Source organism: Magnolia sinica, chromosome 13 (assembly GCF_029962835.1).
Source record: "Magnolia sinica isolate HGM2019 chromosome 13, MsV1, whole genome shotgun sequence".
NCBI classification, from domain to species: domain Eukaryota; kingdom Viridiplantae; phylum Streptophyta; class Magnoliopsida; order Magnoliales; family Magnoliaceae; genus Magnolia; species Magnolia sinica.
Window position 1 is genome coordinate 1,570,209 of NC_080585.1, and position 24,615 is coordinate 1,594,823.

The 24,615-nt window shown below is 39.5% G+C and overlaps 1 protein-coding gene across 1 annotated transcript; it reads right to left on the reverse strand.

Moving 5' to 3' along the window:
* Positions 1-14,521: 14,521 nt before the first annotated feature.
* On the reverse strand, positions 14,522-20,430 carry LOC131222354 (3-hydroxy-3-methylglutaryl-coenzyme A reductase 1-like). The gene is made up of 4 exons (XM_058217395.1): positions 19,419-20,430; positions 18,588-18,769; positions 17,478-17,824; positions 14,522-15,196 (listed from the first exon to the last, which is right to left on the reverse strand). Exons 1-4 carry the CDS (start codon positions 20,339-20,341, stop codon positions 14,954-14,956), a joined length of 1,695 nt encoding a protein of 564 aa, XP_058073378.1. The 5' UTR covers positions 20,342-20,430; the 3' UTR covers positions 14,522-14,953.
* Between the last annotated feature and the right edge of the window lie 4,185 nt (positions 20,431-24,615).

Here is a 24,615-nt window from a genome sequence, read left to right on the forward strand (position 1 = left end):
AGTGCAAACCAAAGATCATGCTATCATTATTAGCATTTATACTTCATCAATCGCATCATTACTTCCCTTCTCAATCCTCTTGTTTCTCTAAGTTGTCATTGAATGTGTGCACTGTGACTTGCCAAACACCTGTCACATCAGAAACTCATAGTAGCTTAATCCTCTTTTAATGATATTTTAGCATAATTATATCTGTTCAAAAACTCCTCTAGACATTCTTTGGACATATGTTCTGCGGCTGGCCAGAATTTCAAACCTTGCCGCATTAGAAATCCAAGTCTGTCTAGTCTCATTTCAATCTTATCATCTTAAGATCATCTTACCACACAAAGTAAAGACCATACACTCGTACGGGCAGAAAGGGTACCTAACACCTTCCTTCTTTGTAACTGAGGTCCCTTACTCAGAATCTCAGGTCGCATATTAAGAGTCAACTTAAAGTAAGAGAGTCTTCGGATTCTCTAGCTTTTACAGATTCTGAAGGTTCTAGCCGATTGCAGGATTTTGAGCTAATCAGCTAGTGGCGATTCCAAGTTTACATCTACAATCTAAATTAGCCCACATCACACCAAAACAAACATAAATCTACGTGGGCACCAATTTCCATTGTTCACACTTAGTGAGTGAGTTTATGTCAATGAGGCTCACCTAGATATATACATTGCATATCCACTTTGTTCATTAGTTTTTTGAACTCATCTTAGAGAATGATCCAAAAAATGAAGCAAATTCAAATCTTAGGTGGACCACACCATAAGAAATAGTGGTAATTGAATGCACACCATTAAAAAATAATAATAAATAAATAAATAAATAGATCTGAGAGCCATAAAAGTTTTGGATCAAGCCCGTGTTTATGTTTTCCCTTCTTGTCAAGAGGTTGGATGGCAAATAAAACATTAGTGGTTATGCAACACATACATCAAGTTTGGGCAACTCACCCACTGAGCTATTACCCCAATTCAAGACAGTAAGGCTATGAGGTGGCAGGGTTTGATGGGCCACTATCGTGTCAGAAATGAAGCCTTGCAGAGCCCATTTGAAAGTGATTTAGTAGAGAATGAGCTTGCAAAGCATGTTTGAAAGTAGTTTGGTTCAGACACACATTAGAGAGTGCTGGACCAGTCAAATACCATCACAATTAGGACCTCATGAATGCCTCACCAGGCCTCACCAATCCACTCCCATATTTCTTAGTGGGAATGTTCCTAACCATCTGATTGATGAAGTGGGCCGCACATGCAAAACAAAATAAACATTTGAAAAGGAGTTATGTGATACTCAGGCAGCATGACTCTTGAGGCTTGACATGCATGCAGTAAAAAAACTGTACATGAACTCAAGTTGAACCATTTAAACTTGGAACTGGTTGTCACTGAGTCAAAATCTGAAAATTAGATATTCTTTGGCTGACAATTGTTTGTGGAAACGGGCCATTGGATTATTTTATTTATTTTTTCATTTTTCACTCTCCAATAGATGTCCACCAATCCTCCGGTCAAGCACATCATTCATCAGACTGTCGTAGCTTTTCTTTTAAGGCCTATCAGGAAACCAAGACAAGAAAATGATGGAAAAGTTACAAAGATGAAATGTATTTATTTTACGTTAAAATGTTAGGAAATGAAAATTGTTCTATTCTTTTTAATCTTTTATCAAAAAATTAAAAATAAATTTAGACATCTATTTGTGCCTTCCACTAAAACCACCACAACACCTTTAATTTGGACCATCCATCATCAAGGAAACCACCTTTTGTTTAATGATCTATCCTAAAAATTACTTTGATTGGATGATCCTAACCATAGGATTCGTAAACACCCAATTCCAAATAGCAAAGTAATCGATTAGGCCCATTTAGGCCTAATCGAGGGGACCACTTCACACGTGGAAATCATATCCCATACATGTCCATATAAGTCCATCCAAATCAATTCCAATGTGACCCTAAACCAACTTAGACCCTAATCCAATTCATTCAAACTCCAAAACAAGCCCAAAATTGGTCACTTGGTAGAAGCAGAGATCCAAAATTTACTTCCGCCTTTTCTTTTCCAGACGTTGCTAAGTGTTCCCACAACCAATAGCTAATTAATCATATTTCAGGATTTGGTCAAATATATAGAGTGAAAATTGAATTTCTATTCTTTCCTTTTTTTTTTTTTAATGGCCTACTTATGGCAACATTTCTTCATTTTTTTTTTAGTTTCTTATCATCCCCATTTCATAAGTTGTTTTTTAATTCCTTTGTCAAAAATCCTTTAAAAGAAAAATTATACATCTTTAATCATAAATTTTACCCAAATTACCAAACAAACTACTCCAAATCACTCGATAAGGAGGTGTCATATGTCTAAGAGCTTCCAAAAGCCATTCACATCGTGAGATTAAGGATTTGATGGTGCACAAAAGATGATCAATCATTAGATCTAAGGGCATGTCTAGGTCTTGGATCTTCATTGGTTAACTTTGCCTCATCTTATGGGGCTTTCCAAATACCACTAAAAGTAGGTGATGTTGGGTACATTTATCATACTTCATTGATTTTACCACTAGCCATAGTGTTTATATCCATTTTTGGCATACTCTTACGAACTAATGAGATATTACCACATGTTGGTACTACATGCAAAATAACGAACAAAATCCTACTCGCGTATCGAGAATATTGTTAATACCTAGCCTGTCGCAGTCAAATCAAATGATACAAAAGACGCCGTGTGGCAGTCATGCCATATGTGGTGTAGATCAGTTTCAAGAGGAGTTAGACATGTGCACATGGGAGAGCATTAAATACTAGAGTTCTATAAAAAGTATTCTCTTGAAAAGCAAGTGTCTCATTAAAAAGAATCTTTCTCTCAGCATTAAATGTCAAAATCTTATTAAAGTATAAAGAGTCATGCCAAAAACAACTTTTTTTGGATGACAAAGTCAAGTGATGTGAGGACCACAACAACTTTCCAATATAGGAGTCTAGAGACATGAAGACTTCAACCGACACATGCGAGAGTATATCTCTTGTACACGTGATCATACGTAATAGGTTACGCTAGTGTGGAAGAATCAAGGAGATTTTCATAACCGATCGTCCAAATCATTCACGATGTTGAAGACCATGCAAGTCCACGGCCTCTTAAAAGCCTGTAAAAGGAGTAATCAATGAGGAGCTCTAGGCTTACATCAAAAGCAATTTATCTATAGTCTTACTTTTATCCCAGCATAACTTAGCATAGTTCTAGTTTAGGTATGCTAGTATCTAGCATCAATCGCTACAGTACAGTAGGGAATAGATTAAATGTCCTCAACCTTCCGTTGTTGAATCTCGATCATCTGAGTTCTTACTTGGGAGATTAAACATTCTGATCACATCTTGTTGACCAATCCGCCTCGATTGTCTGTCCATATAGACGATTCAGGTATGTATCTTTTATTTCTTTGCTTATCTATTTGCTAATTGCACTGAGCTTCAAATGCAAATCAATAAAATCGGCATTATTAGTATTTAGTTTTAATATGCTTTCTCATCATTGTTCTATTAAGAAATATGAGGCCTACAATCACCATTGAAAGAAAAAGTCCTTAACACAAGGCAAAATGAATCTATCAGGAAGGACTCACCCCTATCCTTTCGCAAATTACATGATCACTGATTACAACCAGTGGTTGACTTGACAACTGGATTTTCAAACTTGGTCTTACTTAGTTGTTTCAGCATGAGGGTCACCAGTGTTCAATCAAACATTAAGTCAACTACGACTCTAGCACACCCGCACTTTCTAATCACACACATAAACGAAATGCAAGCCCTCGATCACATGTGCGGCCTTGTGTTAGATTGAATTGCGTGAACATACAGCACTTAAAAAAATTTAATAGTTTAACAAAGGTTTTCAAAATTAAAGTTTTGTTTTAACTGTTAAAACTTGTGCAAGAAAGAAAAAGAAGAAGTGTATGTGTGACTTCTTCCTTCATTTTTTAATCTTCTTCACACGTATAGTGTGTATTCCACCTTGTGAATATTTTATATCATCTTTGTCCCCTATCAGAAAATTAGATGTTGACACTCTCAGATTTTTTATTTGCAATAGATCAAGAAGAAACCTCATCAATTAGAGGATCGACATCAGAATTTACATAGAGGAAAAGGCATCCTGTGATTCATCCAGTATGTAAGATTTGAACATTTAATCACAGTATTTGATCTTGCTAAGATAATCACACACATGGGAGAGGGGCACAAAAAAAAAAAAAAAAAAAGCCTTGGATGCCCAAACCCTCAGGGTGTCACCACATTAGAGAGAGAGGCTTAGACACCAAAATCCCTGAAGCATCACCACATTAGAGAGAGAGAGAGAGAGAGAGAGAGAGAGAGAGAGAAGAGAATTGTCTCTCCTCTTTCCCTCAATCTGCACACTCACCTATATGAGGCCCTTTGTCCATGCATTTCCTTTATGCTATCTCAGCCCTACTCTAGGGTCAGTATATTGGTTTTCCTCCTTTACTCATTTGAGATAGATCCTTCTATTTGAAAGTGTGGTAGTTGCAATTAAACAGTATTTAATAACAACAATAGAAAATGTATATTTGAATGTTGATCTCTAATTAATTTTCTTTGAAAAATAAATATCTAAAAAGTGATCTATAAAACTTAATCTATTAATTTAAACTTTGAAAAAAAAAAAAAAAAACATTTTCTATTGTTGTTATACCATATTTTTGTCCATTCTGAGGAAAGCCAATAGGAGGGTGAATGAAGAGATCTTAAAGATATTTAGAGCGCTTTTTACGGAATCATACCTGGCGTAAATCCGATTTTACATGTTAGTGAATAGTTGACGGAATGATATAGTCGAGTTATCTAAAAGTTTAACGAGCGAAGAGAAAAATATCATCGAAGTAGTTCGAGATATAAAATGCAATCAAGAGGAACAAAGTTTGATCGATATAAGAGGAATAGTGAAAAAAAAAGGAAACGTAACAAAAGAAGGATCTTAAAAAAGATTTTTCAACTACTATAATCGTTGCAGTAATGGAAGAAAGATTGGAAAGAATAAGCCATGCAATAGAACTCTATAAATAGCAAATGAATCCACTAGAAAATCATCTCCAATCCAACAACAATCAATCATATACAAATAAAACAAATTTATCTTTTATCTCAGCTCATCCTAATAGTAGTGGTAATTCTTAGTTATAATTTTTAGTTGTAATCCAAATCTACGCTCATATATTGGATTTGTTCTCTATCCAATATCATGCAGTTCTTTCAAAACACGCATTCATGCAGTCGCTCTTAGTGACTGATTGTGAATTTTTCCTTTTGTTTGATTACACCGGTATTTTGAAAGGCCTTTCTTGTGAAAGGCAAAGTAACCTATCTTCGAAGGAAGAACCCCACCCTCCGATTATCACCTAATCATTATAAAATTTTATAAGTATCTGAGTAAGCGACCAATCTTCTCATAATCCGATCATATACGTTTGTATTGGATGTATCTGCTTATTTCAGCGCATGGGGTTGAAGTTGATTAATTTGGATTCAACCACTTTATTGATTCTGGCAGGCCCATACAGATTACACATGACAGAAAACAAATTACTAGACCGCCAACATTTTTGGCACGCTCGATAGGACTCAAAAAACTACTTAGTTGTCATCAATATTCATTTTGCACCAACTATGCAAAAAGAACACATTTGACAGAAGTACAATTACCATTGTAGTAATTTCTCAGAATCATGAGTTGAAGAGATAGTCGTAATGCCTCAACAACTGTTGTTAATGCAATTATAGCCAACAAGCCTCATGCTCATGAAGAGGACTTGCAAGTTCAATATGTGCCTAAGGAAATTCACCACCTAGTTCAGTGCCTATTCCACCAAATCCAAATAAATCATCAACATTGTGTATTGAAAAGCTTGAGATTATGTCGGTTAAGATGGTTGATTGCAAAGGGGGATTCAACATATTGTGGAATTATCGCAAGTTCAGACTAAACACTCACGAGTTCAGACTAAGGCCTTTAATAAGTGGATGGTCGGACATACCGAGAGCATGAATCGGTTGGTGGCTTTGTTTGTTGAAAGAGCACATGTTGCACCTTAACAACAAGTCGATGCTAATTATGTTGGGTATCTGGTAAAAGGACAAAATATTGTTTGGTTGAATGAATTATTTCATTACTCTTTGTGATATATATACACACATGTTTACAGATTTTTCAGAATCAATCAAATATTATCCTAACTAAATATAGTTACAGATAAGCATGGAAGAGATTTTACAGAACCAATCAAATATTATCCTAACTAAATATAGTTACAGATAAGCATGGAAGAGATTTGTTGCTAGTTGGACTGATTTGTTATGTTGGACAGAATCTTCGATGGCGTATTCTCTACATACGCCCGCAAGATGGTGCTCCCGTTGGAGACATCAATCTTGGACTGAAGAAGAGATAACTGTTGGCGAGACAGTGGTTTGGTGAGAGCATCGGCAAGCTGATCAGCGGTGGCAACATGAGCAACACGAAGGAGGCCTTGAGATACTTTGTCACGAATAAAGTGAAAGTCGATAGCAATATGTTTCATGCGAGAGTGAAAAACTGGGTTTGCGCACACATAATTTACCCCCACATTATCACAATAGATGACTGGTAATTGAGAGACTGGAACTTTGAGTTCATGTAGAAGCGATTGAATCCAAGTGAGTTCAGCAGAAGTGGAGGCTATGACACGATACTCGGCTTCGGTGGAGGAGCAAGCAGCTGAACGTTGTTTGTGAGAGCTCCATGAAATGACATTGCCACCAAGATAAACAATATACACGATGGTGGATGTGCGATCATTAAGATTGTCAGCCCAGTCAGCATCCGAGTAGGTATAGAGAGAGTTGGGCATGTTCCGCCGAAGGAATAAACCATGAAAAATAGTACCTTTGAGATAGTGCAGTAAGCGCTTGGTTGCTATCCAATATAAATCTGTGGGATTATGCATAAATTGAGAGAGTTTGTTGACGGCAAAACATATGTCCGGACGAGTGAGAGTGAGATATTGTAATGCCCCTATGACACTACGATATTGGGTAGCATCGGCCAAAGGAGAACCATCACGAAGTGTATGTGAACTAATGGTTGGAAGAGGTGTGCTAACGTCCTTGGCTCCATCCATATGAGTCTGAATAAGAAGATCACGAGTAGTGTGAGTAACCTCAATCCCGAGAAAGTAGTGAAGTGACCCCAAATCTTTGACAGAGAACCGTTGGGAGAGAGCATCAATAAAGTTAGAGACAAGGCTTGCATTACTACCTGTAACTAGTAAATCATCAACGTATACAAGAAAATATATGATAGCACCATTGCAAGTATAAATGAAGAGTGAGGTGTCTGATTTGGCATTGGTAAATCCAAAGGAGAGCAAAAAGGAACTAAGCTCTTGGTACCAAGCACGTGGGGCTTGCTTGAGGCCATAGACTGCGCACTGAAGCTTACAAACATGGGAGGGAAGTGTTGGATCAGTGAACCCCGGTGGTTGAGACATATAAACCTCCTCGGAGAGTGAGCCATGAAGGAATGCATTATTTACATCAAGTTGATGTATTTTCCAACTGTGGTGAAGGGCAAGGCTAAGTACAATCTGAATAGTAGTGGATTTTACAACCAGACTGAAAGTCTCAGTGTAGTCAATGCCCGGACGTTGGTGGAAGCCTTTGGCGACGAGGTGAGCTTTGTAGCGATCAATGGAACCATCTGGGCTGTGTTTGATACGAAACACCCATTTGCAGCCAATAAGATTTTGAGAGGAGTGAGAGGGAACAAGATCCCACATGCCATTGTGGAGCAAGGCATTAAATTCGTTGAACATGGCACGTCACCAGTGGGGTGCACGAAGAGCCTGTGTGATACAAGTGGGCTCAAGTGATTCTGGCACGCTATGCTTGGTGGTGACATTAAGGAACTTGGGATTGAGTTTGAAAATATTGTGTTGGGCACGAGTGGTCATGGAATGAGTGCGAGGTGGGGAGAGATAGGGCTCAACCACGGGTTGAGATACGGGTTGAAATAGGGTAGGCTCAGATGCAGGGTGGTTGAGAGGGATTGGGTTAGATGAATCAAGAGGCATTGAGGGTGATGTAGGAGCAACACATGGAGGAGATAAGTCCGCAGCACTAATAAGTGGAGGTGTGGGGTCTGAAGGCATAGAGGTATTAGGGATAGGCAGCCATGAGTTGAGGAACCATGCAAGACGGGTACACGGATAATAGGTGCTGATGTCGTATCATGATGAGGAAGCCAAACAGTGGATGGAGTTGATGAAGATGGGTTGGAGGAAGAAAAGGAAGGATATGGAAAAATAGATTCATCAAAGATGACATGACGTGAGATAAATAGGCGGTTGGTGGAAGGATCAAAACATTTATATGCACTTTGAGTGAGAGAATACCCAAGGAACACACATGGGTGAGAACGAGGGTCAAGTTCATGGCGAGAGTAGGGGCGGAGCCATAGATAACATAGACAACCAAACACATGCAACTTGCAATAATTGGGGGTGTCACCAAAGAGAGTAGTGAAGGGGGAGTTATTATGAAGAATAGGTGTGGGAAGGCGATTTATTAGGTAGGCTACAGCTTGAAAAGCATAAGACCAAAATGAAAGTGGTAGGGAGGAATGATGAAGTAGGGAGAGTCCGGTTTCAACAAGCTGGCGGTGTCGACGCTTAGCAGGGCTATTGTGTTGAGACGTGTGGGGTGGAGTAGTTAAGTGTGTGATGCCATAACTAGAGAGAAGAAAGCCGAGTTTTTTATACTCACCCCCGCCATCGAAGTAAATGGAGACAATTTTAGTTTTAAAATAATTTTCAACTGTAGCTTTAAATGTTGGAAAAAGAGAATAAATATCCGATTTATTTTTGAGAGGATACAGCCACACATATTTGGTAAAATGATTAACAAAAATAATATAATATTTAAAATTATCCATTGATTCAATCGGAGTTGGTCCCCCATACATCAGTGTAAATGAGATCAAACGGACCACGACTTTTAAGAAAAGATGCATGAACAGAAGTTTATGGCTCTTAAAACATTGACAGGAGGAACATAAGGTAGAGATAGTAGACGAAGATGACAAGGGTAAAGAAAACTGCTTGACAAGATATTGAAGGGTGCGAGATGATGAATGACCAAGTCGTTTGTGCCAGTCTTGGAGGGGAGCCTTGACACCACTCATGGTGAAGGGCTGAGCAGCAGAAATGTGCACACTCGTAGGCCATTCATACACATCGTTTTTATTCGGGCCGCAGATGAGAATCTCCCCCGTGCGCAGGTCCTTGACAAAAAAATGAGGGGAAAAAAATTCATTAGATGTAAAATTAGTTTTACAAAATTGAGAGACAGAGATAAGATTTTTTTGCATGGAAGGAACACACAAGGTATTAAATAAAGTAAAGGATTTGGAAGGACTAGAGACAGATGTAGATCCAGAGTGAGTAATACGTAAATCTGAGCCATCACCAATAACAATATTGTCGGGTCCATCATAGGGGGAGTGAAGGGATAAACTTTGTAAGTCAGAGGTGACATGGTTTATTGCAGCAGAGTCAACAAGCCAAGGTTGAAAGACAGAAAATCCGGTGGCTGTGTAGTTGGTTGTTGGTTCTAGATGGGAGAAATGACGAGCCTGAGGGCATCGTTTGGCAGTGTGGCCCTGTTGATCACATAGTTGACAGAACCCTTTGTAGCCACAGCCTTGAGAGAGGTTGGTCCGCTGATTTGGATTGTATGAGTTCCCTTGATTGGTATGATTCGAGAAGGGATTGGAACGATTGGAGTTGTATGGAGAGCCTTGATTAGCAGGGAACCGAAATTGTTGGGATCGACCACGAGTACCACCGCGATTGGTAGGAAAATGGTGAGGAGAATTGTTGCTTGTACGGTGAGTTGCATTGGCGGAAAGCACTGGGGATTCACTGCGGACTTCTTATCATTTGAGATAGGCTTCATAATCAACAAGTTTATCATGTAGATCTTCAAAGGAGATGGGATTTTCTCAAGCACGAATGTCGGCAGTGATTTTTTTGAATTCATCACCAACTCCATTGAGGATGTGAATAACAAGATCATCATCAAGTAGAGGAATATCAATGAGAGCTAACTCATCAGAGATGGCCTTAAGGGTTTGTAGGTATTCAGTAATGGACTTACCATCATGGGGTCGAGTGAGTTGTTCCTTGAGACTCATAACACGTGAGCAAGAGCAATTTGCATAGAGGCCTTTGAGTTTGTCCCATGCTTCTTTGGAGGATTTTCTAGATACAATGATGGTCACAATCAAGTCAGAGACTGAGATACGAATAACATGTAACAGAAGTTAATCTTGGCGCTTCCAAATAATTGATGTAATTGAGTTGTCAGAAGGACATGGTTTTGAGCCATCTATGTAGTCTATTAGGTCATAACCAATCAAGAGAGAATCAAATTGGGCACGCCATGTTGGATAGTTTAAGGGCGTGAGTTTGAGAGGGAGTTGTGCATTAGCAATGGCGATCAATGACGCGTTTGAATCAAAGGAAGCTACAACGGATGTAACCATGGGAATTGTGATGATTGATTCTTGTGCAACCATTGATGAAGGATCAAGGTTTCTCGTTGGAGATGAAGGCTCTGATACCATAAAAGGACAAAATATTGTTTGGCTGAATGAATTATTTCATTACTCTCTATATATATATATATATATATATATATATATATATAGACACACACACGTGTTTACCGATTTTTTAGAATCAATCAAATATTATCCTAACTAAATATAGTTACAGATAAGCATGGAAGAGATTTGTTGCTAGCTAGACGGAATCTTCGATGGTGTATTCTCTACATCTGGCACCTATACCACCAGCCCAGCCAGTGCCACAGACACTTCCCTTATAGCGAAATACACAACATATTCTTATCCCTAGTCCAATCCAAGATGTGTGAAATTCATCGATACCGGTAGATTTCAGGCATCTTGAACCTGGGAATATGAACTTAATCCCTGAAGAGCAATATCAAGTTCGTTCATAAATATCACCAGTTGATGCACAACAATGTCGGGAGCATAACCAAATTGTTCAACTGGTTCAGGAAGTAGCAGGCCAAGTTCTTGGCCGAACTATTACTTTGGTTTATCATAAGCCATATCTTGACTAGATTGATCGGGAATATCCATTACTGATGAATTATCGATCTAACTTTACGTTCTTTACAGGTGATACAGGTCAATCGACCGTAAAACACGTAGTTCGATTTGCCATAAAATGTGGAGAGTTAACCAATAATGATTATTATAAATTACAACTATTTTGTTATTCACTCACTAAGGTAGGTTTCACATAATACTCCAATTTGCCAAAAAACTACATATAAAATTGAAAAGAAATAGAAGAAAAGTTTCATACTCAGTTCCTGTATAAGGACGAAGAAATTGCAATGGCCGATATTATTCGTCTTTGAAGTAACTTTAGCTAAGGCACTACTTATTAGAATTAATTACTTCATTTAATGCATATATAGTTAGTTGCACTAATTTGAATAGTCCAACTAATTGTGTGTGAGCATTTATCTATAAAAAAAAATTAATAACAATAATACTAATTAATTTTCTTCTTAGCGTGAGCATTTATCTATATAAAAAAATTAATAACAATAATACTAATTAATTTTCTTCTTAGCGATTGGTCCCTTGGCATTTAAATGCATGGAGGTAGGACTAGCAACCCGACCCTAGACGAGGTTGGGCCTTAGATTGACTGAGGTTGGATCGTACTTCAACCTTACCTGACCCGACCGGGCTAGCCAATCCGCAAACCCAGGCTCAGCTTATGGCTTTGTTGTAGTTTTTCGCCTTCTATATTCTCCATTTCATTTTGAGAACCTGAACCGAGACAGTCCATTTCTTGTCTTGCCTGCATGGAATCGCATGCGGTTTGCAGATCTCAATGGGATCTACCATGTGGGCTGTTTGGGCGTCTGTATGCGGATTTGATGGATTTGAGATGAATGTGGCGTGGTTATCATCATCACTCGACGTGCACGTCTGGGATTATTATTTTCGTGCTTACTATTATAAGTATATGATAATGAATGACAGATTGTAGTTGGATTGTTTTAATTAATGGCAGATTGTAGTTGGATTATTTTAAATTTACCGGTTGGTACACCTGCATAAGATCTTCTAAGGCCCACCATGAAGATGACCGTTGGATCAATCAAATCGTTCTCATTGGGTGGGCCATCCATCCATTTGCTTTTCTCATACACATATGGCCCACATGATTAGTGGATTACCCTAATTTTTTTTGCTAGAGCATGTACATGGCACGTTCCGTTCAACGAAGGGCCTGGATTTCGTGAATCATGTTGGCACGTGTGCTCAAAACACCTTAACTACTTTGCCATCCATGCTCCATGTGCATGGCACGTGAAGTTGGGTTAGCGGTCGATTGGCTGGCTAACGTAGCCTAATCCCTTTGGCTTCTAGCATATGGCCTATCCACAGTGGCCCACCAGATCGATAGTCCGGATCACACACACATGCCCACTTAGTGTACTTATTACTTGCTTATTTATTGGCATTTTGGTGCCCAAGCATGTGATTGGTTGTACTAAAGCACATATTCTGTATGTGCACATGTGACGGACGGACAACAGCATGATAAGTTGTACGGATGAGATAACACAAATGAGAAACCACTTGTTTCAGATTATTTGGGTCTTCATAGGAAACGTAAGGTATTGCATGCCTTTCAAGATTTGTGGTAGGTATTGTATGGGGTCCCATCTAAGCACATGGATGGGCCATCAAGTTCACATGTGATTGCTGAGTGAAAATAAAATAAAATAAAATAAAATAGGAAAGCAAAGCTGAAATGGTCCTTCTGTCAATGCCCCACCCCTCACATGGTAAAAGGGCCATGCATGCCCAACCCCCCTTAGCTGTTTGTTAGATTTCATTTGGAATCTTTAGGGATTATGGCCCACATTAACCTAATAAGGGATCGATATCTTAAAAAAAAAAAAAAAAGAATTATAATAAATAAAATAAATTATTTACTCCAATTCCATACGGTATAATAATAGTTTCTTTCTTTCTTTCTTTTTTTTTCAAAGAATGATAATCCTAGCCACACGATTAGAGGCCCAGATGGGTTTTCATAGCCATCCAAACGGCGGCCTAGTTTTTTTTTTTTTTTTTTGTTCTTATCTTTTTTAAAATAGCTGCCACTATCAATAAACCAAACCATATTCACTGAAATAATTTCAAGGGTCCTAAACCAACATTATGAAGTTATAGGTACAGCTAATTCATCAAGTGTCACCAAACAACAAGCAGCTTCTTCTTACAGCTAATAAGGTTGCACAGACTCCCCACGTGTACCACAGCAACGGTACATTGCATTATCTTTGGGTGCAAACATACGAATAAGGTCCAGAGCCCAGTCACATTTTGGGACACGAGCACTGGTCCGATGGACCCCATCGGTGGTTACTAACTAGATTATTACCATAGGGGAATCTCCCTCTCGAGGGGCACTGGTGGTTTACTTCACAGCACGTATGCAAGACGGCATGCGTGCGACGTCCATGCCATTCTTCACGTGGTGCTCAGAGCAAGCATGCCATGCCCTTCACCACATTAGGTGGGTAACGTGGGTGGCACAGATCACGTGCACTGTGACCCACTGTCACGTGCTTGCACGATGTACATAGAAGATGAATATTTCTGAAAAATGGGCAACCACATGGGAGCGGATCAGGTGTTACCCGCGGGTGTTTGCCTGACCGTGGGGCCCATCTTGATGTAGTTTGTTGTATATCCACGCTGTCCATCAGTTACTCCAGCTTATTTTAGGACATGGTCCCAAGAACGAAGCAGATCCAATTCTCAAGTGGACCACACCACTTGTAATTGACCATTAAAAACTTCCTAGGGCCCACCACAGTGTTTATTTGCCAAACAACCTGTTGATAAAGGTTACACAGACCTGGATGAAGAGAAAACACAAATATCATCTTGATCCAAAGCTTTGTGGGCCCCAAGAAGTTTTTAATGTTCGATCACCACTGTTTCCTGTGGTGTGGCCTGCTTGATATTTGGATCTGCTTTATTTTTTGGACGATTCCCTAAAATGAGCTGGAAAAACTTGTGGACGGCGTGGATATACAACAAAGACTTCAAGGTAGGCCCCACGGTCAGGGAAACACCCACAACAGTGTTATCTGATGCGCTCCCCAACCACATAGTCGAATCATGTTTTTATTTATTTATTTATTATTATTATTTTTTTTTATTCTTCTTCTTCTTCACCAACGTTTTTTTAATTTTATTTTTTCGGTTCTCCTCCTAACAAAATATAAGATGCATCGTTTTAAAACACAGAAAGAAAAGCAACAAGTAAATAAAAGAAAATTAAATATAGGGAGTTAGATCTCTCTCTTTCTCTCTCTTTTTCTAGTCAAACAAAGCCAGGAAACAAGGTGAACAACCGAATGCCTGAAAGTGGTCATGTACAAGATGATAACAGAACAGCCACCAAAACCTTTTTGAAAAGCTGAGAAATCCATTGACTGGTTTTCTTCCTAACTAAACATCTAACCAACATAGGAAAACAGAAAAAGAAAGGTTTAAAAAAAAGGGAGGGGGATTAATACTCACATGGAAACAAGGGACAACAAGACGAAGACTGGCCTCGAATGAGAGAGGAGAGGCTCTGCATCTGCCAAGTGGCAAATAAAGATACAGACATCAACAACCTTGTCTTACCCTCCTTCACTGAGAAGGCAAGGCTCTGCCACTGGGAGGAGAAAGGCCCACATGGTTTCTCTTGAAATTGGTTGTTTTAGGGGCTCCTTCAATAATTTTCTTCTTTTTCCTTGGATGATTCCTTCTCCAGACGGATTGTCTCCTCAGCAGGCAGCTTGGGTTACATCCTTGCTTGATCTGTTGTATTTCATGTGGCTCTTAACAAGCTGGCCTGCTGCAAGAGCAGACATGAGGGAGAGCTCTCCAGCTAGTACGGAACCGGCAATGATGGTGGCCAAGAGCCTGGAATTGGCTCCTGGTGTTTCCATGCTTGCACCCTTCACACCAAGTAGATTTAGGCAAGCTGACTGAGAAGCTAGTTGGGTCCCACCTCCAACAGTACCCACCTGAAAATACAAAACAGAACAGGAGAAAGAAAAAGGAGAAGCTGAGCCTGATGCATGTCTGAAATACATTTCAAGACAAATGAGAAATACAATGAAAGATATCATAGTCAGGTCCTGATTTTGGAAAGCCTAGTAGAGTTAAAAATCCACTACCCAATAAATTATGAATTATTTTTTCACACAGCTCGCATTTAAAACAGCCATAACTTGGAAAAAAATCAGATTGATATTTACGCTCTCTAGAACTGTTAATTCCACACTCACTACGGTTAACTATAGATATCAAAAGATTCAAAAACAGACATCACTAATAGGCTGCAGATCAGGTTGGTCAACTCTGGACTCGCCGGGTTGGATAGACCAGGTCGTTCAGTGGTTACTAGGTCAGAAAAACCAGGCTTGTCTTGGGCTTAGTGGAACTCGGCCTGGTTTTCCTGATTTCAGAGTGAATCGACCAGATTTCCCTGGTTGACTCAGAAAATGCTTGACCATTCTAAGAGAAGAAAAGGGTGTAATTCTTTATTTTTCACAATTTAGTACTTTTTATTAGATAATTTATACAATAAAAAGGTCATTTTTTAACCACTAAGTCTCTGGACCTGACCCAACGACTCAGTGTGTGCGAAGTCCTGATTTGCAACTATGAATCAAATGATCCCTATTGGTTGGAAAAACTAAACATAAATTGTGGAACCCAAATTGCTCCGAGGAGTTCAAGGCATTTTGTCATTTTAAAATTTTCCTAGGCTTTGCAAAGATCGGCAACAACAAGCTGACAAATGAGCTTATATTTTACCTGGCATCATTTGGGAAAAAAACAGTACAACTGACTGATTCTTTTGGAGATCCGTGAAATACAAAAACTATTCGTAATTTCAGAAACCCAGTTTTTTTGGGAAAGAGATGGGTCTAAAAGAAGACAAAGCCCTTTTGTCATTTCTTGTTATTTTACAAAACACCAATTTGCAACTATGTCTCTGGTCAACCTGACCCAACGACTCAGTGTGTGCGAAGTCCTGATTTGCAACTATGAATCAAATGATCCCTATTGGTTGGAAAAACTAAACATAAATTGTGGAACCCAAATTGCTCCGAGGAGTTCAAGGCATTTTGTCATTTTAAAATTTTCCTAGGCTTTGCAAAGATCGGCAACAACAAGCTGACAAATGAGCTTATATTTTACCTGGCATCATTTGGGAAAAAAACAGTACAACTGACTGATTCTTTTGGAGATCCGTGAAATACAAAAACTATTCGTAATTTCAGAAACCCAGTTTTTTTGGGAAAGAGATGGGTCTAAAAGAAGACAAAGCCCTTTTGTCATTTCTTGTTATTTTACAAAACACCAATTTTTTTTGGGACGAGGGGAAAAAAGAACACCCCCATCAAGCAGCCATAAAATTACAAATAGAAAAAGAGAAAAACACAGGAAGCCATGAATCACACAATATGGGCAGCACCATCTTTCCAAGTTCTGGTTTAGGATTTATGGAATGTGATCCAGGTTTCAGACCTACCAAATTGTGGGTCCATTGTGGATGGAGCCTAGAATGAAATTGACACTGATTGAATGCAACAATCTTATTTTACTTGCTAAATTTGGAACCCCAACCATTCTAGTCTGAACATCCATTTGATAGCCCACTAATTCTCTGTGCCCACTAATTCTATGGTTGGCTATGTTCAATCCAGAGTTGAGCCCTATGGTTTGGACAGATCATGTGACACCACAAATTAAAAGATCATCATCACGATGATCCTACTTTCAAATTCTGTTCTATTATACATTTATATTTGATAACAGCTTACGAATGAAAATTACACATGAAAGAAGGAAAAGCATTGAATATGATCGGTGCAACTCAAACATCCAAGGGAAAAAAGCCTAACCTTTGAAAATTCTAATGAAAGAACCTAAGTTAGTAAACTTAAAAGGGTAGGAGAACAAAGTGGAGGGAAACACCAAAACCCAGAAATACGACCACAAATACTAGAAAACATAAGAAATTGGTGTAACCAAAAAAAAAAGATGGAGGATCTTTACTAGTTCGCAGAATCTTGCAAATTGGAATTAAATGTATGGAAGTGAAAACCCATCACTCAGATAAGACTTCAAATATCAATTAAAAAAAAAAAAAAAAAAGCCAATTGAATTTCTGCAAATTCCGATGGAAGCAATGCATACAAGAGCAAAAACAATCCTGTGAACTCACCACAGCAACAGATTCTATGAGGAATGAGAAAGTGGATTGCTGATGAGGAAGAGAAGGAACCGAGTTACCTCAATGGAAGGCATGGTTACAGAAACATGGAGATCTTTTCCACCATGAACAGCTTCCATCATGGTGATGCAGTGAGAGCTCTCAACATTCTGCGCGGGATCCTGGCCAGTGGCGAGGAAGATTGCAGAGACAATGTTGCTGGCATGCGCATTGTAACCCCCCAGGGATCCAGCCACAGCTGATCCAGCGAGGTTCTTGAGCACGTTCAGCTCCACAAGTGCAGAGACACTGGTCTTCAGGACACTCCTCACCACCTCCTCGTTGATGATCGCCTCACAAACAACCGATTTTCCACGCCCTTCGATCCAATTGACAGCGGCTGGTTTCTTGTCTGAACAGAAGTTGCCTGTCCATTCAAGAGAACACAGAGAACTCGATGAGAGCATGCCACCAATGTACAAAAACCAGACCGAGGCAAAATACATAGAAACATAACACATAATCGTTACTCGACTTTGAGAATAACTACCTTTTTAGGTATGAATACTTATTAATAAATAAAGGGGAAAAAAGACGGTCAAAACTGAGCTTTCACCAACTAAGCAAAAGAAAAAGGTTCCTAACAATGAACCAATCCAAAAGAGTAATTCCTAAAAGAAGCTTTGAAGAAACAATCGAGGAAAATCCTCTTGCAATTGAGAGTTAATGACAAGAAAAATGACATATTTAGGCATAATTCGTTAATGAGAACTTCAGAACCCTGCTTTTTGGCAATTATAGAGAAGGGCATTGTCCTTGATTGCCGAACCTTACTAAATGAGAATTACAGCAAAGCTAAAACCAAGGGAAAGGGGAGAGACCAAAATGAAGATTTCTTGAAGAGGAGGGTTTATAACGAATTGAGCTGAAGAAAAAAGGAGCATTGATAAAGAAAGGCTCAAGTGTCATAGTCAGAAAAGAAGATGAAAGAAAGAAAGAGCCTTTTTTTTAAAAGAGCTTTTAGCTGATGCTTTCCTATGAAACCATGTAAGAAAGATAAAAATGGATTCAATATATTTGTGCAATGAATAATAGATAACACAAAATCAATGATACTACCTAAATATATACATTTGAATTCAAACACCTAAATATGGACATTTGAATTTTAGAGGCATAAGCTATCTGACCCGAGATGCTGATCACATCCATGTCCGGGAAATCAGCCTGCAAGAAATCCAAGACATTTTGCACGCCTTTGGATACCATGTTCATCCCCATCGCATCTCCAGTGCTACACGTGAATCTCATGTAGAGATTCTTCCCTGCCATTGAGCATTGAATCCATTGAAGTCTGGCGAATCTGCTAGACCTGCAGCACACAAAACAAGATTAAAAAGAAGAAAAAGAAGTAGAAGAACAACTGAAAAGATTAATACCAGAAGAGTCTATCAAAGAGATGGAAAACACAGAGATATGCACACACACAAAATAATAAAAAAATAAAAAATAAAAAATAAAGGCCATAATCTAAGAAAATAAAGGCCATAATCTAAGAAAAAGGGACAGAAGAACCGATAAGAGAATTGAACTCATTTAAAACAAACAACATGGAAAAGGACCAAAACATAACATCAGAATCTCCATTTATCCACCAAAACAGATGAATTCAAAACATCCAATCAGCATTCAAAAACTTTAAAAATAACAAAGAAAAAAATACACATTTGAAATTATCGAAACCAACTAATGTCCCAAGATCTTCACATACATGCATACAAGCGACCAACCATGAAAACCCCAATACCAAGAGGGGGGGAAAAAAAAACCATATCTCTCGCGAAAGAGATGAACCTAAATTTCCGAGGAAGAAACAAAATTACAAGAGAGAGAGAGAGAGAGAGAGAGAGAGAGAGAGAGAGAGAGAGAGAGAGAGAGACCGCAATCCAAAAATAAAAGTAATAATAATAATTTTTTTTTTTAATTAGAAATGCAAAAGAAATTAAGGATCTGATTACCACCTGTTGAAGATGACGGCCAGCGTGTCAAAATTGACTGGATCCTCCAAGAAGAACTTCAACTCAGAGGCCCTCTTTGCGGTCGCGAACCTCACCACAGGAGCCCTTGTCATCCCATCCTTTGTCAGCACGCTCGTTGCCCCTCCCGACATATAAATCGCCTTACACCCCCTATTCGTGCTCGCCACCAGGCAACCCTCCGTAGTCGCCATTGGCACAGAGAACTCCCTCCCATCAAGCAACAGCGGCCCAGCGATCCCCACCGGGATCTGCACATACCCAACCGGCATCTCGCAGCACTGCCCTAGGATCGACTCGTAGTCAAACCCGTCGACCGGCAGCCCGTCCAGCGACCGCCCAGACATCTGCTCGAGCGCGCAGCGCCGTACCACAGCGGCCCGCTTGCAATCCCCGAGCCTCGACTCAAGGGAATACGAGGGGATCGCACCAGAGACGACGGCGGTGACAATGTCAGCGTCATCGGCAGGGATGTGATGCTGGGGTTTGGGAGGGAGAGGCGGTGATGTTGTCGTTGCCGGCGGCAGAGGCTTCGGGGGCATGAAGTTCGCGACGACGTCATCGTCGTCGGGCGTGCGGCCGATGAAGTTCTGGACGATGATAATGCCGAAGAAGCCCACGAGATAGACGATTGATGCGACGAGACCGACTGTTGAGAGGATTTCGCCGGAGGTGAGGATGTGCAGAGGGGTCGACGTGCGGTTCTTCTCGCGCCACCGCCCAAGGAGGAAAGCGACGGCGACGGAGAAGAGAAGACAGAAGAAGATGTTGGTGAAACGGAGGGGGATGAGGAAGGCGTCCGATGCCTGGGCCGACCGAGGATGGGAATGGACCGCGGGGCAGAAGGAGAGGGAGAATCTACGGCGGAGATCGGAGGGAAGATCTGGATCGCGTTTGGGTGGCCCCATGGTTACTCTCTCTCCCCCTCTCGAGAGTTTGGGATAGAGAGAAGAAAGGGGGAAATGCAAAGAGAGCAGACTCTCATCCGCTATCTTTGAATGCGGAGGGCTTTTATAGGGGGAGAGAAGAGAGGAGCGCGGAACGAGGGTATCACACGTACGGCCAACATAACACGTACTTCCAGTTTCTTTCGTTTGGCCCGCGACGGACAGAGGCACTCGTAACAACTCGACGTCCGTGTGAAACCAAGGAAGATCAAGGACACAAGTAATCCCTACCACAGAAAATAGTGTGGATGAAAAGCCCACCGTTGAAATTTTTCTATGACTTGCAGTGATGCTTATATGTCATTCAACACATTCACGCGAAAATAGAAAATGAGAAACGTTTGACTTCATACACTCAACTCGACAAGGTTTGAATGGTTTCTTGTGACGTGGGCTCATTGTAGTTTTGAATCTACGAGCTAATCGAGACAGTGAAGTTTAAACGGATACTCCAGTGTCTTATAGAGCTTATGTCTCAGCAACTCCCTCTTAACAGGTGTAACAGGAACTATGTGTGATGAGGAAGGCAGAGGATCCGGTGCATCCAAGTAGCAGGCAGCGTCTTGGATGGCCTATGTTTCAAGGATTTAAAAAAATAACTAATAATAGAGCAACTGTAGACATAATTCTTTACATCTATTTTAAAATTTATCGCTTTAAATGTAATTAGATGAGCTAATTATTATTGAGTTGTAAGGGTGACAATGACCCCGGCTAACGCAAGCTAAGGGGTCGTCTGGCACCATGGATTTGAGGGTATTTTAAATCGTCTAATTGTTTGGCAGCATAAAGTAACCGCAGGTTCCACGAAGAGGGGGTTTCAAATTCATGGTTAGAGCTTGGATTATACATAAAAATCTTTTCAATAGTTGCATGTGTAACATGTGTGTCACCATACTATTATTCTATTAGACACATGGCCCACTAATGATATCCAAAAACAAATAAACTATCAATTGCATCACTATAATTACTTTAATATGATTATTAGCACCGTCCAAACATTGTGCATGTAAACCAATGGTTAAAAATCTTTAGTTAGTCACTCGGACATGATCTTGTGCTTGTGGCTTAACCGAGACTTGAAATTTCATCATTATTAGGCAAAGCATATATTTCAACAGGCTTATTACAAACATTGTGTCAAACATTACATACGTCACTAGTTAAAGATATTAAAGTTGATTTAGTAATTAAATTCAAACTCTTGTAAATATACCATGCATAATTACTTTTAGATTAAAGTTGATTCTTAATCTATGGTGCCAAAGACAATGGGAGGGCTTCAAATCCAAGGATTCCAAATCCAAGGGATTTCAATTCCACGCTCCCAAACAGTCCCTAAGGTTGGTCCTTGCCGACCTTAAGGGACATTTGGATTGTATGTCACTTTAGTTAAGCCATTTACGCCACAAGTAACTTATCTTTATTTCTACTTATTAAGTTAATAAGCATGTTTGATAAATAATATATTTGACTGCTTAAAAGTAAAATAACATGTTTTATTTCAAATATTATAGGTATTTATACTTTAAATTTTTTTAGTCCATCTTCATATTCAACATCTATCATGCAAATGCACCTTTGATGTAAATTGTTTATTGTATGGGCCTTAATTTTAATGTAGACCATGAGAGAAAACCTCCTTATTCGAAATAACTCACTAATCTATTGCTGTAAATAGAAAGAGTAACTTATTTGGTGGTATCCAAATGGGTCCTTAATGACTAAAGTTCTAACTTAGAGAGGCAGTCCCATAAGTTAAAAATAGTCATATTATGCTACATGTATAATTGGTATGTAATTGATAAATATTTATTTATAACCCAACTTGCTCTTTTTAAAAATTAATTTTTTTTTTCCTGATATGTTTGTGACAAATAAGAGTATTTGTCAACTAAGCACATGGTCTATTAAATTATCCACAATACACATGAATAAATATTAATAATTTATTCAATATTTTAAAGGGAGGTGCACACTTTAAATAATTAATTAAATACGGTGTATTATTAATCAAACTTTCTTAAAATATCAAAGTTCTTCATTCACTATATACACTTGGCACGTAGGTATTATACGTATCTACCCTTGAGTATACGCTCATAAAATAGGGAAGAAATGGATCTTAGATTTCAAGCCCTCAAGGGCTGGGTCAGGTGACCAGCCCCATCCATCCTACTGGGTTAGTAGGCATGGCTGTATAGGACGCCTATTAGCTACTGGGAGGTTGAATAGCGAGGACGCGGATTTCCTGCGAAAGCCTTTCCCAGGAAGTTCCTGCGCTGGAAACTTGGGTGGGGTCCAACGTGATGTTTTTGAGAAATCCACCCCGTACATCCGTTTTCTGAGCTCATGTTAGGCCTTGAGACAAAAATTGAGAAGGATCGAAGACTCAAGTGGGCCGCACTAGAGTAAAAGGTGGGTAGGAAAATTCTTACCGTTGAAAACTTTCTGGGCTAGAAAGTGATGTTTACATGACATCCATACCGTTAATAACGTCATTCCTACTTGGATGAACTTAAAACACAAATATTAGCCTGATTCAAAACTTCTGTGGCCCACGAATATTTCAACTGTGTACGTTCAATACTCACATTTCAGGTCCACTTGAGTATTGGATACCGATCATTTTCGGCCTACTACCCTAAAACTATCTCAGAAAACGGATGGCCGGGGTGGATTTCTCAAAAACATCAAGTTGGGCCCCACCCAGGTTTCCAGCGCAGGGACTTCCTGCGAAAGCCTTTCGCAATAAATCCGCGTCCGAATAGCGAGAGTAGCTATTGGTAGGCTCCAATATAATGTATATGCTGTATCTACATCATTTATCCATTTAGAGAGCTCATTTTAGAACATGTCCCGAAAAGTGAGGCAGATCCAGAGTTCGAGTGGACCCAGGAAACATTGTGTAGAGCTACGCCAACTGTTGTAACTCTCCTAACGTCCACCATAATATTTATTTGAGATCCAACCTGTTTATAAATAAACACAGACATGAAAGAAGGGAAAACACAAATATAAGCTTGATCAAGAACTTCCGTGGCCCCTTGAAAGTTTTAATGGTAGGTGTCAATCCCCACTGTTTTCTGTGGTGAGGTCAATTCTTTCTTTGGATCTGATTCCTTCTTTTGTTCAAGCCCTTGAAATGATGTTTCCAAATGGATGAACGGTGTGGATGCAATACCTATATTGTGGTGGGGCCCACAAACTTGGTGACGTCTCTTCAAGAGCGAATCTGGCTACTAAACCTGTCCGGCTGCATGGTTTTAGATTCCTTGTTGACACTGCCACGTGGAAGGTGAAACGGGGCACCATCTTACGACTGTATGGTCAGCTTTATCAGTTGGGATGCCTTGGTTCCCACACGCCACAGCGATTTTGAAATGGTAGCGACTCATCGTCTTCACACCTCACACGTGTAATTCATTTCAGCTGTCCATCCCATCTAAATTTTGGAAGTAACATCTCTCAATAATCAAACTGACTAAACAATCCCAACAACGCAATTGATGGTCGCCAAATGAATGGTTGAAATTGAATTTACTGAGTGATCTAAATTCTACGAGCAAAATAATATGGTCAATATCATCCGAGCAGTGTGGTTTTTGGATTAGTCTCTATTCATCAATCCAATGAATGATTTGGACGGTCTAAATTTTCGTTTAACTCCACCGTCCATGCGTTCGAAGAGTCCCTGCCATTTTTAAATGGTGGTAAACTATCACAGGATACTCTAGAGCTGGAACACGGTAGAGCCATCTCTACAGGGCCATATATGCTTGGGCAGCACCATCCAAGCTCAGTAGGGTCCAAAAAATTTTATATGTAAAATCCACTCAGTTCATCAGATGAAAACCATTATTTAGACCGTACATACGGAATATATTAATGGTAAAATATATATACGGGCCACACCAAAGGTAAAAAAAATTAATAATAATCTAAAATCGTTTACATAACTTCTATATTCACATGTTGTGGCGTGTCTAAGCACTTTATCAGGCTAAAATTTTGTATTTTCCTTTCATCCTGATGAGTTACACCTGATTAACGGTTTGATGAAAGATACACGCCGTGATGGCTCCAAACAGACCAATGGTTGGCATAGGGTCCATTGTTCCATGTAGTGAGGCCTACCTGAGTGGTTGATCTTGTTCATTCTAACCTAAATTCTAACATCTATGATAGAACTTGATGAACGGAGTGGATTTGACATATAAAACATGTTGGCC